Source organism: Solanum stenotomum, chromosome 1 (genome assembly GCF_019186545.1).
Source record: "Solanum stenotomum isolate F172 chromosome 1, ASM1918654v1, whole genome shotgun sequence".
Taxonomy (NCBI): domain Eukaryota; kingdom Viridiplantae; phylum Streptophyta; class Magnoliopsida; order Solanales; family Solanaceae; genus Solanum; species Solanum stenotomum.
The window spans coordinates 89,137,460-89,153,160 of NC_064282.1; the positions used below are offsets into that span (position 1 = coordinate 89,137,460).

Below are 15,701 nucleotides of genomic sequence, written 5' to 3' on the forward strand. Positions count from 1 at the left end.
AATTTTTTTTTTACTTTGATCATGTTTGATACGGTAAGAAAATAATTTAATTAATTTTTGTGTTTGATATATATGTAAAAGAAATTTTAAGATAAAATATTCACATTTATATATTATTTATACGAAATATTACATAAAAAACTGATAATGTAATAAATTGTGATAAAAGAAAATACTGTTTGCCTATTTTAATAGTAACAGATATAGATTGAAACCAAAAAAGAAAAAAATAATTTTGCATTATAGAGTATAATCTCATAATTAAGTTGGGGTTTAGCCATAGATTCCTCCTTCCTCTGTCGTTTACTTGCCATCAGAGATATGCACAGGTTAGTGCCACTTCACGTATCGAGAGAGAAATAAACTTTTATTTTAACGGAGAAATTTCGCAAATAGCCATTAAAATTAATTTTATTAAATTCCATAGCTATAGTTTGCTAATTACGATTCGTAGCTATATGTTAGAGGGAGAAGAGAGGCGAACGAGATTGAAGAGGGAAGAGAGAGGGCAAAGAGTGGAGAGAGGTGAATTGTATTTGCATATCTGTCCAATTGTATATGTATATCTGTCAGATAATGTATATATGTAACTGATATACATATGTATTTGAATATCTGGTGAGCGCGATTGGGAGAAGGAGGAGAGAGGTGAGCGAGAGTGGGAGAAGGAAGAGAGATGTGAGCGAGATTGGGAGAAGGAGGAGAGAGGCGAGCGAGAGAGACGATTTGTATTCGTATATCTGTCATATAAATTGTATATGTATAATTTGTATTTGTATGTATAAAAGAGGAGAAAGGTGAAAGAGGCATACACAATTATAGCTAAAAAAAAACGACAAGTGATAATTAATTCAAACTATAATTATATTACTTATCTCCATAATTTCCTATTTTGACCACATGGTTGATCTATTAATTTTACCTTATATAATTCTTATCGTCAAATAACTCTTTAAAAATAACACTACAAAACTAGTTAGTATTAGTTAAAGTAATTCAATTATATATGAAAAAAATTATAGGGAGAAATCGAGGGACTAGATAGCAACATTTTATTACTCCCTCCGTCCCATTTTATGTGGCACTATTTCCTCTTTGGTCAGTTCCAAAAAGAATGTCATATTTCCTTATTTGGTAAGTATTTAAAGGTACAATTCCTCTTTTACCCTTATTGGTCCCACTTAATCTTGAAAAGAGTACTCCAATACATTTATTAGGAGAGAGAAAAATGAGTCTATTTTTTTAAGGGCAATTTGATAAACATTTCAAAGTCTTTATCTATTTCTTAAACTCCGTGTCCGGTCAAATGCTGCCACATAAAATGGGACGGAGGGAGTAGTATATTTGTACTTTACGATAAAAGATTAAAGTAGTACGATGAGACAACATTATTGGCTACTTTTTATCTTTTAACAACTTTATTGGTGGGTGAAGTCAAGAAATGTACTATTCCGAATATCAAATTTCTTTACATGTTATTTTTTAGATAGTAAACTTGTTCGCGCTTCGCGCGATGTGAATTGTATTTTATAAATTTGTTATTAATTGAAAAGTCAATTTATAATTATAGTTTTTTTTTAAAAAAAAAATACTTTAAATGTTATAAACTATATTAAAAAAATGCTCCTATTTGATTTGATTTTCATTCAACAATTAAAATTATGTTCAATAAATTTTTAATATGTCTGCTTTCATATATAATGTGGCTTACAATAATATTCGAATTTGACTTAGTGGAATGAACAAAAAATTATAGGTACTTTAGATAAGTCGAAAATATTACAAATTTATAAATGATAACAATTTCTCAAACTTTTATCACTTGTTAATAAATCTTCTCAAATGGTAAATGATGTGTCAATCGAGTTCATTATCCTAGTATACTAAAAGTATATAAATAATAATATGGTTATATATGTTATATGAAGTAAAAATAAATATATTTTGACTTTTTGTTTGTTCTTCTTTTTTTTCACCTTGTTCTGTTTTCCTTTCTGTTTTCACAGTTAACATATTAATTGTTAGTATAAGTTCTTATTAATGTCAACATAACATAAATTGCATACACATTCTTATTGTTAAAATTAAATGATATGTAAATAACTTTTTAAATAACTACGATAATTTAATGTGAGTTATGACTATTACTAATTAAGAGTGAAAATAATGAAGATGGAGAAGTGTGAATTATGAGAAATGTGACTTTTTTAAAAAATTAAAATAAAAAAGGAGGATAAAATTCTTGATGAAAAAGAAGTGTTACTTATTATTTTCCTTGTTATTTCTCAACTTTCTAAATATCTCTCATATTTTAAAAGCTAAAATCATCAAACATTAATAAGTAATATCATCCCCTTCCTTGTTCAATAAGTATATTTTTGATTTATTTGTTGGGTCTCAAGTAACCCTAGTTACACTATTCTAAAATTTTAATTTATCCAAAAAAAAAAATTTCCAATTTCAAAAGGATCTATAATTTAATTTATCTTAATTAAAATGTGCATAGATAACTCCAATTTTAAATTAAATTTTGAGTATTTGAGAGGTATTACTTATTATTTCCCAATTTTATAAATATATTTCATATTTTAAAAGCTAAAAGCATCAAATATTAATACCATCCTCTTTTATAAGTATAATTTTGATTTATTTGTTGTGGCTCAAGTAACCCTAGTTACACTATTCTAAAATTTTAATTCATCCAAATATTTTTTTCAGTTTCAAAAGGATTTATATCTAATTTATCTTAATTAAATTATGCATTTATAACTCCAATTTAAAAATAAATTTGGATATTTGTAAAAAAAAATACTATAAAACCTAATAACATTTTTCTCCTTATTTCCTTATTATATTATTGTTAGAATGACTATCCTAGGTAAAATAAAATATGTCTTACTAATTATATCCTTTTTTGGGTAATTAATTCAATTCTCCTTTCCTTTTTGATTATTTTATCCAGAATCTCCAAAATCATGTTTCGAAAAATCAATTTCTCCTATCATTATGATAACTCCATTAGGTCTCTATAAATTCAACAAAAAAAGATAAAGAAAATCAATTGATTTATACTACACAAAAGGAGTTCTTATATGGTTTGGGATGAAAGAAATAATTATATTCTTTCAGATTTTATTTTTATTCATATATCATTTGTTTTGGGATGAAAGAAATAATTATATTTTTTTAATATGTTACTTATTTTGGGAGCATTTAGAAATCGTATAAGGAGAGGTTTTGTTTGTGAATAATAATTTGATGTAAAATTAATAGTTTATTTCTTAAATTTAAAACAGAGCATTTATCCTAGAAAAATAAAATTTGTTACATTTGAATTCACACTATTAACTATATACAAGCTTGCAACAGAAAAATACATGTAGATAATGTTTGATATATCACTAATGATTGATATTCTTCAAGCTTGATTCTGACGAATTCCTTTCACAAATAAGGTCGTATATATGTTGCTCTCTCCCATATTCTAAATTACATACAAAGATAATAATTATGGAGACAACACTAATAATGCTAAAATAAAAAAAAATATTAAAAAAGGGAAAAAGAAGAAAGAAACTTCTTGGAAAAAGAGTTTCAAATGAAAAGAAGCAAAATAAAAGTAGAAAAATTGAATTCACACTATAACTATATACAAGCTTGCAATAGAAAAATACATGCAAATAAAGTGTGATATATCGCTAATGATTGATATTCTTCAAGCTTGATTCTGACGAGTTCCTTTCACAAATAAGATCGTATATATGTTGTTCTGTCCCATATTGTAACAAATAAAAGTCAGGCATGAAAATTACATACAAAGATAATAATTGTGGAGACAACACTAATAATGCTAAAAAAATTTTAAAAAAAAAACAACTTAAAAAAAGGGAAAAAGAAGAAAGAAACTTCTTGGAAAAAGAGTTCAATTTCAAATGAAAAGAAGCAAAATAAAAAGAAGAAAAATTGAAAGGAAATTATGAATGAAAAAGACAGAATGTTGTGTAGTGTATGACATTTGCTTTTGTTTTATAATTAGCAAATTAGTAACATGAATATGAAAAGATAGATAACGTACATTAGAGTAATTATAATTGAATGACTTCAATTGTGACTATCTTCAATATTTAAGTGTTATTTTTGTATTTTAAAATTGAAAAATGGTCAAAAAACCACAAAAAAGATAAATATTTTCCAGCCTTTAGAGGCATGCGACATCAGTGATTCTAGATTCAGATTTATATAGATATATAAATTTACATGATGCTTTTTTCTTTCCACGCGTTTTAAGGAAGATAATATTTTTTTCTATCTTAATTTATATGATATAGCTTAACTTCAAAATTTATCTATTACCTTAATAAAATGATTTATATCTATATAAATATCTAAAATTTATTTAAACAATAAATTTTAATTTATTTTTTCATTTTTAATTTTTTACAGAATTAAATATTGCTATTTATATTGAGATAGCAATATTAAAAGTATTTATAACGAATTTTTAAAGTATTTATTTATTTCTTATAGTCCTTATCAGTTTAAATAATATGACATAAATTAAAAAAGGAGAAGAATACGTATCTAAATTAGCTTACTCGTGAAGTAAGAGCCTGTTGGATTGACTTAACAAAAATAGCTTTTAAGTCAAAAATAAAAAGTCAAACTGAAATAATTTTTAAGTTAAAAATTAAAAAGTAGGGGGAGACCTACTTTTGATTTCTAACTTATTTTAAGTCATTTCTTACCTTATCAAACACTTCGTATATTATTTTGAGTCATTTTTGACTTATTTTAAATTATTTTTTATATTTGTCAAACACTTTAAGAAATCAAAAATTAACTTAAAAGTAGGTTTGACCAACTTTTAAGTCTATCCAAACGGGCTCTAAGTTATATCGGTTGATAGAAAATGAAATAGACATATTTTTGTCTTTTTCCTCAATCTACTTTTCATGTTGGAACGCAAATTTCACGCAAGTTCTATAGTTTAGTAAAGGGAAAAAGGCTTAAATATGTCATTGAATTTCGAGAAAAGGTTCATCTATTTCATCCATTAAAAGTTTGGTTCATCTATGTTATTTCAGTGAACAAGTAGTAATATGAATGAATTTTTACTCAAACAGAAAAGACATAGATGAGTCAAACTTTTAGATTTGACGTTGATAAGCTTTTTCTCAAAGTATCATATGACATATTTAAGTATTTTTCCTAAAAATATATTAAGAACCAAAATAAAGCATTACCCCAAACCATTTTAACTGTTTTCTCTTGATTTCAATGACAACATCAACACAATTATAGCTTTACTTGACTTAAATTCCCTTCTCACCGGGATGTTTACATAAATGCATGTAAGTCGAAATTTGATCGATACATCAAACTAATGTGAATTTAAAAGTTGGTCAAACTTATTTTTAATGTATTTTTAATTTTTAAAGTGTTTTGACAAAGTTAAAAATAACTTCAAATAAGCAGGACTTTCCTACTTTTTATATTTTTACTTAAAAATTATTTAAAGTTTTTAACTTTTTATTTTTTAACTTAAAAACTTCTACTTTTTTTTTCGGCTTATCCAAACGGGCTCTAAAACTATTATCTTCAACTAATCTGCATCTATTACGGAGAGTAATTAATCCTTTACCAAAAAATATACCTTCATACCATACACACCTCAAAAGGGAAAAAAAATCAAAATATTGAAAAAACACAAAGGAAAGTTTGTGTAGAACTTCAACTGCATATCATACATCTCAAGACAAACTTTAAATAGAAGTAGCAAATCAGGCTTTTTATTACACATACTAACTTAAATATTAATTAAGTGACCGTACAAGAAATCAACCCGATTAATTACTTGCGAGGGAGTGTTTTGCCAATTTTCCAGCCAGCCATGGCAGTTATTGCACTACCAACAATTATCCTGGATGCATTGAGTGTGACCGGATTCATGGGTGAGCCAGTTCTTTCAGGCTGCCATGGATCTCTCTTGTTTAAGTCCACTCTTTTCAGATTCAGACTATTTGCTTAAGATGTTTGTTTAGTTTCAAGGTTGTACTCCTTGTTCTTAGACTTGTCGTTAATAGAATTTTGGTACAATGGTTTTCAGGTTCTAGAGGATGAATTTCCGCATTAATTTGGTTAGTTAATTGTTTAAACCTTTGAAGTTTATGAGGACTCCATTTTTATTGTCATTTAAACATGTTTCTGTATCTTTAAATGCATAGTTTTTGATTAAATTGTTAGTTTGGGTTATAGTAATGGTTCTCCCACCGAAAAGTTAGTGTGGGTGCCAATCATATTAATTTTATACATGAATAACTTATTTCCATTCTAGATCGAATGTTTCTTATCCAGCCACCAAACAACCGAAATGAAGTCTGCAAATGTTCAACCCCATATTCAGTCGCATATGATCCAGAAGAAGACTACGTAATTAGTAAAACACTCCACTCTTACTTACATAAAATGAAAAATCACAACAACAACAAAAAACTCTTGAACAGAGCAACACAATACTTAGATTACATCTTCTAATATCTTCTTAGATTCAAAAACTCGAAACAAATTTCTACCTCCTCCCCCTTCCTCGATTACGTCTTTTTGTATTTTTTCTGTTTCCGGTAGTAGATGTTTCAAACATACTCCATACATCCCTTGCTGTTGCAATCATATTATTTACTGTACTAAACACACCAACAATCTTATCAAATATCTCTTTATTATTATAATTATCATGGAGTTTTTATTTGGAGTTAACAAAGAAGATAACAATGGTGAATTTATTTATCATGTGGAATCCACCGTTAAATTTAAAACTTGTAGTTGATAAATCATGTTAGGTTTAGGATAAATGACCCAAAACAAACATTTTTTACTATATACATCAAGGAACATTTCAATCAAGTGAGATATATATTAAGAATCAATATAAATCATTATCCATACATTAAGGACTATTTGATAATTTTCTCTTGATATCAATGACAACATCAACACAATTATAGCTTTTCTTGACTTACATTCTCTTCTTGTATTATTTACACTTCTTACCTATGTTTGTGTGAATACATGTAAATGGAAGTTTGATTTAGTATAATTGATCATTTACCAAAAGATGTACCTCCATACCATACACACCTCGAAAGGAAAATCAAAATATTACAAAACATAAGGAAAGTTTGGGTAGAACTTCAGCTACACTCAAGACAAACTTTAAACAGAAGTAGCAATTCAACAAGTGACCGTACAAGAAATCAATTACTTGCGTTGCCAGATTTTCCAGCCAGCCACGGCAGTTATTGCACTACCTACAATTATCCTGGATGCATTCACAGTAATAACTGCACCAGCAAGAAGTTGCAACACCATGTCTAAATCTGAGATCGGACTGTCGATTTCTGCTAGAGAATTGGCTATGGATTTCAATTTATTCACATAGGATTCGATTGTTTCGAGATCTCCTTTTCTGGTACTTTGAAATTGCATTTTCAGTTGAACTTGCCTGGAAGTCATTCTTAACTGACTGAACTCTGCTTCTATCTCTCTGGTTTTTTTTCTTATTCTCTGAGTAGACTTTAAAATATGTGTGTTATGACTCGTTTGGTACTACTCATAAAGAATAACTAATTTTGAAATAGTATGACATAAATTGAAAAAAAAAGAATAATACATATCTGAACTAGCTTACTGGTGAAGTAAGTCATAGATTGACAGAAAATGAGCTAACTTGGTCTTTAGGTCGGAGGGAATATGAAAGCTATAATGAAATAGACATATTTTTGTCTTTTTCATCGATCTACTTTTCATAGTGGACCGTAAATTCCACTCTAGTTCAATAATTTTGGTAACAATAATAAAAAGTTTGTTAATTCACAATGGGACCCAAACTGCCTTACACATTATTGGCTCCGTTCAATTTCCTAAAGCAAAAAATTATTTACTTTGATCATGTTTGATACGGTAAGAATATAATTTAATTAATTTTTGTGTTTGATATATATATGTAAAAGAAATGTTAAGATAAAATATTCACATTTATTTATTATGAGTACATAAAAAACTGATATTTTAAAAATTGTTTTAACAAATTGTGATCAAAGAAAATACTGTTTGCCTATTTTAATAGTAACAAATATAGATTGAAACCAAAAAAAAATAAAATCATTTTGCATTATAGATTTTGGTTTTTCCAGATTGTGGTACGTTTTTACAGATTTTAGTTTTGTCAATTAACTTCTGTTCATCTATTCTTACTGGTTTATTAAACTTTGGTTACTTCGTATTTCTGCAAAGTTTATTGAAATCAGTAATTCTTGTTTTTTAAACACAGATTAATAACAGAAAATTTATTATAAAAATATTGTTTAGGGTCGGGAAATATTGTCTGGTAATTATGTGCAGAAATTATATATATATGAACATAATTGTTTTTTTTCTTAAGTCTAAAAAATTATCAAACTAAACATTTATTATCGCATGTCAAATGAAAAAAAAATGTTTATACAAATATTTGGAGGTCAAGTATGCAGGTTGCATTTTTCTATCCAAAAAAAAAAGAATTTACCCATTGATTTATACTTATCGTTTCTCGTATTATGAATCCAAGCTTAAAGAAAACTCAAATATAGTATTAAAAACTGGAATGAAATATTGCTAGGTTATTAGTCATATAGAAGTATTAAATAATTATATTAATGTCATAAAAGGGTGTTTTTGGAATGTGGTTGAAAGATTATCATTTAAAAAAGTTTGGTTACAAAAATTTAAAAATAAGGGATATGAGTATAATATCTCAAACCACAAGGGAAGTAAGTGTTATAAAGTTAAATGCGAGGGGAGGTCTCTGAAATTATTCCTAAAAATTTTAATTTTTAATTTTTTGACTTAAAAACTATTCTCTTTTTTTCAGCTTATCCAAACGGGCTCTAAAACTATTCTCTTCAACTAATATGTGTCTATTACGGAGAGTAATTAATCGTTTACCAAAAAATATAAGGAAAAAGGTTTGAAATATATTCGAATTTTGACCGAAATTGTTGTAATAATACCGAATTTTGGAAAAGGCCTTTTACCCCTACATTATTTATATAATGTATTTTAAAGGTATATATATGCCTACGTGAACATCATAAATATTATATCATTATAAATAGTAACGTGTCCACGTAGGTACATATATACATTTAAAATTCACTATTAAATACTATAAAGGTAAAAAGTCCTCCATAAAGTTTGATATCGTAACAACAATTTCGACCAAAGTTAAAATATTTTTCCAAAAATATACCTCCATACCATACACACCTCAAAAGGAAAATCAAAATATTGCAAAACACAAAGGAAAGTTTGTGTAGAACTTCAACTGCATATCATAATACATCTCTAGACAAACTTTAAATAGAAGTAGCAAATCAAGCATTTGATTACACAAAACGAAAATAACTATTAATTAAGTGATCATACAAGAAATCAACCCGATTAATTATTTGCTAGGAAGCGTCTGCCAATTTTTCCAGCCAGCCATGACCCTTACTGCTCTAAATACAATCATCCTGGATGCACCAACTGCACCAACCACAGTACCCAATGGAGCAGCAATGACAGTACCCAATCCCAATGTACCAGCTGCAGCTACGACAGTACCCAATGCTATTGTAACAAGCATTTTCAGTTAACAAAATTCATTCAAATAACTTAATAATGATGGAAATCTCTAAAAAAAAAAAATAAATCAAAATATCCTCATCAAAAAAAGATTTTGATGGACAATTTATTTCTTAGGTCAATTAAATTGACAATAAATTTTATTATTTATGCACCTATTCCACAATCATAAATTTAAGAATAGTTTTAGATTTGATAAAAAAGAACTTAAAAAAGGGAAAAAAAAAATGGCATTGATGTGTCCAGGGATTTAAAGAAAAAGGAGGAAGAGAAAGGAAGGAAAAAAAGAAAGGATTATCAGTTAAAAATGTAAGAAATTTTTTTTACACGTGTTAAAATGCGTGGATTTCACTGATCCACATAAATGTGGCTATGACTTTTTAAGGAGGTAATAATTTCAATTTTAAAAAGTTTAGGGGGTAATGAAAGCCCCATAAAATATAAGTGTGTAATTAGAAATCTGATAATAGATTAGAGGCTCATTTGGTCATTTTCTCTTTTTTCCCGGTGGTGCCACTTTACAAGACTAAAGGCTATAAAATTATATTTATAATTTCACAAAAATTAATAGTAAAAATTATAATTTAAATTATATCTTTAAATATATCTCTTAGTATGTGTGCAATACCTCACAAATTTAATTAGTGGGAGTAACAACTTACATGACGGTGCCTTCATTTTACAAATATGCAAGCTCAGCAGTATAGTTTTGGTGGAACTTAGCAATATATTAAGAATATATTTATAAACATTGAACTAATTTTATATAGGAATAACTTATTTACATCCTCCAACTACCAAACATTTAAAAGAAAAAGAAAAAAAAGTCTGCAAATGTTGAACACCATATTCAGTCGCATATATTTCCAGAACTAACACTACGTAACAAGCAAAACAATCCATTCTTACTTACATAAAATGAAAAATCACACAACACAAAAAAAAAAACTATTGAACAGAGCAAAACAAGACATGATTGATTACATCTTCTAATTTCTTCTTAGATTCGAAAACTCGAAACAAATTTCTACCTCCTCCCCCTTCCTCGATTACGTCTTTTTGTATTTTTTCTGTTTCCTGTAGTACTTGCCATTGTAGATGTTCTTCCAAACATACTCCATACATCCGTTGCTGCTGCAACCACACTACTTACCGTATAAAACACACCAACAATCTTATCAAACNAGATTTTGATGGACAATTTATTTCTTAGGTCAATTAAATTGACAATAAATTTTATTATTTATGCACCTATTCCACAATCATAAATTTAAGAATAGTTTTAGATTTGATAAAAAAGAACTTAAAAAAGGGAAAAAAAAAATGGCATTGATGTGTCCAGGGATTTAAAGAAAAAGGAGGAAGAGAAAGGAAGGAAAAAAAGAAAGGATTATCAGTTAAAAATGTAAGAAATTTTTTTTACACGTGTTAAAATGCGTGGATTTCACTGATCCACATAAATGTGGCTATGACTTTTTAAGGAGGTAATAATTTCAATTTTAAAAAGTTTAGGGGGTAATGAAAGCCCCATAAAATATAAGTGTGTAATTAGAAATCTGATAATAGATTAGAGGCTCATTTGGTCATTTTCTCTTTTTTCCCGGTGGTGCCACTTTACAAGACTAAAGGCTATAAAATTATATTTATAATTTCACAAAAATTAATAGTAAAAATTATAATTTAAATTATATCTTTAAATATATCTCTTAGTATGTGTGCAATACCTCACAAATTTAATTAGTGGGAGTAACAACTTACATGACGGTGCCTTCATTTTACAAATATGCAAGCTCAGCAGTATAGTTTTGGTGGAACTTAGCAATATATTAAGAATATATTTATAAACATTGAACTAATTTTATATAGGAATAACTTATTTACATCCTCCAACTACCAAACATTTAAAAGAAAAAGAAAAAAAAGTCTGCAAATGTTGAACACCATATTCAGTCGCATATATTTCCAGAACTAACACTACGTAACAAGCAAAACAATCCATTCTTACTTACATAAAATGAAAAATCACACAACACAAAAAAAAAAACTATTGAACAGAGCAAAACAAGACATGATTGATTACATCTTCTAATTTCTTCTTAGATTCGAAAACTCGAAACAAATTTCTACCTCCTCCCCCTTCCTCGATTACGTCTTTTTGTATTTTTTCTGTTTCCTGTAGTACTTGCCATTGTAGATGTTCTTCCAAACATACTCCATACATCCGTTGCTGCTGCAACCACACTACTTACCGTATAAAACACACCAACAATCTTATCAAACATTTCTTTAATACTATAATTTTCATCTTCCGAAGTATGATTTACATTTTGCTCTTGCAATAACGATTCGTACTTGTAAAGCAAAGAACAAGCACCTGAAAAATCAGGTAGAGGGAACTGCGATGAGATTCTGTTCTGGTAAGGCGAGTATTGAGATGACGGCAAACCGGCGAGAAGTTGCAGTACCAAATCTGAATCTGATAAAGGATTGTCGTTAGCGGATAGAGAATCGGCTATTGATTTCAAATTTTTCACATAGGATTCTATGGTGTCCAGATCCCCTTTTCTGGTGCCGAGAAATTGCATTTTCAGTTGTTGAACTGTTATAATCGTTTCATCTTTTGAACTCAAATCAATCGATGATGGAAATGGAATACTCATTGTTGATTCTTTTGTTCTTCTCAATGATTGTTGAAATTATTTTTTTTGTGTGTATTATACAGAGGAATGATCTATATGTAACAAATGTGTAACTAACTGTTAAAAATAAAATGGAATGAAAAAGAATATTTACATAGCTAATGACAAAAATGACCTTATTCTATTCTTTTCTAGAATAATGTAGAAGGTTCATAGAATTCATCCATGTGGCTTAAGCAACTGAAGAGCAAAATGATTATCAATATTTCGGTTCCTCGAGTCGATATAAGTATAGAAATAGTTATAACAGAGCAGTTTACTTCTGAGATGAATTTATCAATTGAATTAGATTCATCTATTTTTTTTAATTATAAAATTGAAGTGTGTGTTCACGAAGATTGTAATAGTTTTGTAGTTGCACCATTTTGTGAGCCCAAATCTTGTTTCTTCTTGAGACTATTCTTTATTTTTTGGAAAACAAGGATTAGATTTATGTGCTAATTTAATAATAATTGTTTGTCAGACTTGACATGTAAAATAAGAAGCAGTAAATGATAGAGATAATTTTACTAAATCATCCTCATTAAATATAAGTCATCTAAATATTAAAAAGTGAATAGTATATAATAACATGGATAAAATAGACATTAAATAATATATTATTCATTGATTTTTATAAACTGAACAAGTATTACTCCAACAATTCACTTTTAATTGTCATGTTGTGTTTTTCAAAAGTTAAAGTTAAATTGGATTATATTAATTCAATATGTTAAACAAAAAATTAAGATATTCAAAAACTATACGAAAAGTACTATAAGCTGTAATTTTTTGCATATCAATATAATGAAATAATACAACATAAAATGTTAGTCAATTTTTTTTTATCATTTGACTCTAAAAAGAAAACCATTACACTTAAAAGTAAATGAACGAATTATATAACATTCCATAATAATATAATAGATAAGTAAAAATAGACGTCGAGAACAATATTAACTAAACTAAAATAGAGTAACACAAGTCAAAGTACTCGACTACTTTCCGTAGACTTTGGTCTACTTCAAAAACATTGAAACCTATCGTCAATTCAAATGGAGGTTCTCTACTTAGCAAGCAAGTAAGGAATATTTTCAATTACACTCCAAAAACCTACTCACCTCAAGAATAGCGAGACCCCTTGTCTATTTGGTCGCTTGTTCGAAAGTGAGTTATAATATCAATATTTGATAATGATATTAGAATTTAATCAAGATTTTGAATATTGCTTCTACGAGATCCTCCCACCCCCACCCTCCCTCCATTTTTAAGCATTTCTAATAAAAAAAAATAGAGTAATATTGATAAATTGTTATCTTATGTTTCTTTTATAAATAAATGCTTGTGATTATAAACATTCAATACATAATTTTATAAAAAATTACTAAAGTAATGATTATTCTTTTTTGTAAAATTTAAAATAATAAGTCTTTAAAGAAATATAAACTTACGGATAAAGTTTTACATTAAAAAAATCATGATTTAAAATTTCTACATCATTTTTTTTTTAGAATTTAAAATTTGAATATTAACTCAAATCACATATTCAAATACTAATTTAAAATCTTAACTTCATATTATATATTCAAATATAAGTTAGGGTTTAAACTCGAAACAAATTTCTACCTCCTCCCCCTTCCTCGATTACGTCTTTTTGCATTTTTTCTGTTTCCGGTAGTAGATGTTTCAAACATACTCCATACATCCCTTGCTGTTGCAATCATATTATTTACTGTACTAAACACACCAACAATCTTATCAAATATCTCTTTATTATTATAATTATCATGGAGTTTTTATTTGGAGTTAACAAAGAAGATAACAATGGTGAATTTATTTATCATGTGGAATCCACCGTTAAATTTAAAACTTGTAGTTGATAAATCATGTTAGGTTTAGGATAAATGACCCAAAACAAACATTTTTTACTATATACATCAAGGAACATTTCACTCAAGTGAGATATATATTAAGAATCAATATAAATCATTATCCATACATTAAGGACTATTTGATAATTTTCTCTTGATATCAATGACAACATCAACACAATTATAGCTTTTCTTGACTTACATTCTCTTCTTGTATTATTTACACTTCTTACCTATGTTTGTGTGAATACATGTAAATGGAAGTTTGATTTAGTATAATTGATCATTTACCAAAAGATGTACCTCCATACCATACACACCTCGAAAGGAAAATCAAAATATTACAAAACATAAGGAAAGTTTGGGTAGAACTTCAACTATACATCATACATCTCAAGACAAACTTTAAACTAAACTAACAATTCAACTATTATTATTTAAGTGATTATACGAGAAATCAACCAGATAAATTACTTGCGTTGCCAAATTTTCCAGCCCACAAAGACAGTTATTGCACTACCTACAATCATCCTGGTTGCATTCACAGTACTAACTGCACCAACGGCAGTACCCAATACACCAACTCCAGCGCAGATAGTACCTACTGCACCAACTGCAGCAACAACAACACCCACTGTGTCCACTACAGTAAAGAACGTATCTGCGGTAAACAAACCAGACGATTGCTCTGCACCAGCACCAGCACCACCAGTATCAGCTTTGAATTTCTTCTCACGATCCTGAAATTAGATTAGCTCATGATTTGCTTCATTAAATCTTTAAAAATAATGTACATCACCTTAATTTTGAATATATAATGTAATTTTTTCGAAGAGATTTGGATGAACCGTTTGCTCTCACCTGTAATAATATGTCCTCTTGCATGTACAACATGGAAGAAGCTTCTTCAAAATTGGGGTGAGGACGCATTGATGATATTGTGTTTTTGAGGGGCAAGTATTGATTAGGCAAACCAGCAAGAAGTTGCAACACCATGTCTGAATCTGAGATTGGACTGTTAATTTCTGCTAGAGAATTGGCTATGGATTTCAATTTTTTCACATAGGATTCGATGGGCTGAAAATCCTCTCTTCTGGTTCCGTGAAATTGAATTTGCAGTTGGGCTCGCCGGATTTGATCATCTTCAACTGAATTTGTGGAACTATTATTAGATTCATCTTTTCGAAAACTCATGCCTTCGTGCTTGTACACCATGAAACAAGCGTCTCCAAAAGTGGGAAGAGGCCACTTTGATGATATTGTGTTTTTGAGGGGCAAGTATTCAATAGGCAAACCAGCAAGAAGTTGCAACACCATGTTTGAATTTGAGATCTCATCGCCGATTTCTGCCAGGGAATCGGCGATGGACCTCAATCTTTTCACATAGGATTCGATTGTTTCGAGATCCCCTTTTCTGGTACTGTGAAATTGAATTTTAAGTTGAACTTGCCTGATCTGATCATCTTCAACTGAATTCGTGGAATTATCA

The 15,701-nt window shown here is 28.4% G+C and overlaps 1 protein-coding gene across 1 annotated transcript; it reads right to left on the reverse strand.

The window, feature by feature from the left end:
- Positions 1-11,713: 11,713 nt before the first annotated feature.
- On the reverse strand, positions 11,714-12,345 carry LOC125875447 (uncharacterized). The gene has a single exon (XM_049556405.1). The coding sequence runs from the start codon at positions 12,321-12,323 to the stop codon at positions 11,787-11,789; it is 537 nt and encodes a 178-aa protein (XP_049412362.1). The 5' UTR covers positions 12,324-12,345; the 3' UTR covers positions 11,714-11,786.
- Between the last annotated feature and the right edge of the window lie 3,356 nt (positions 12,346-15,701).

Excerpts from the sequence above, each read along its gene's own strand:
- LOC125875447 (XM_049556405.1), bottom strand. The coding sequence starts at position 12,323 with ATGAGTATTCCATTTCCATCATCGATTGATTTGAGTTCAAAAGATGAA.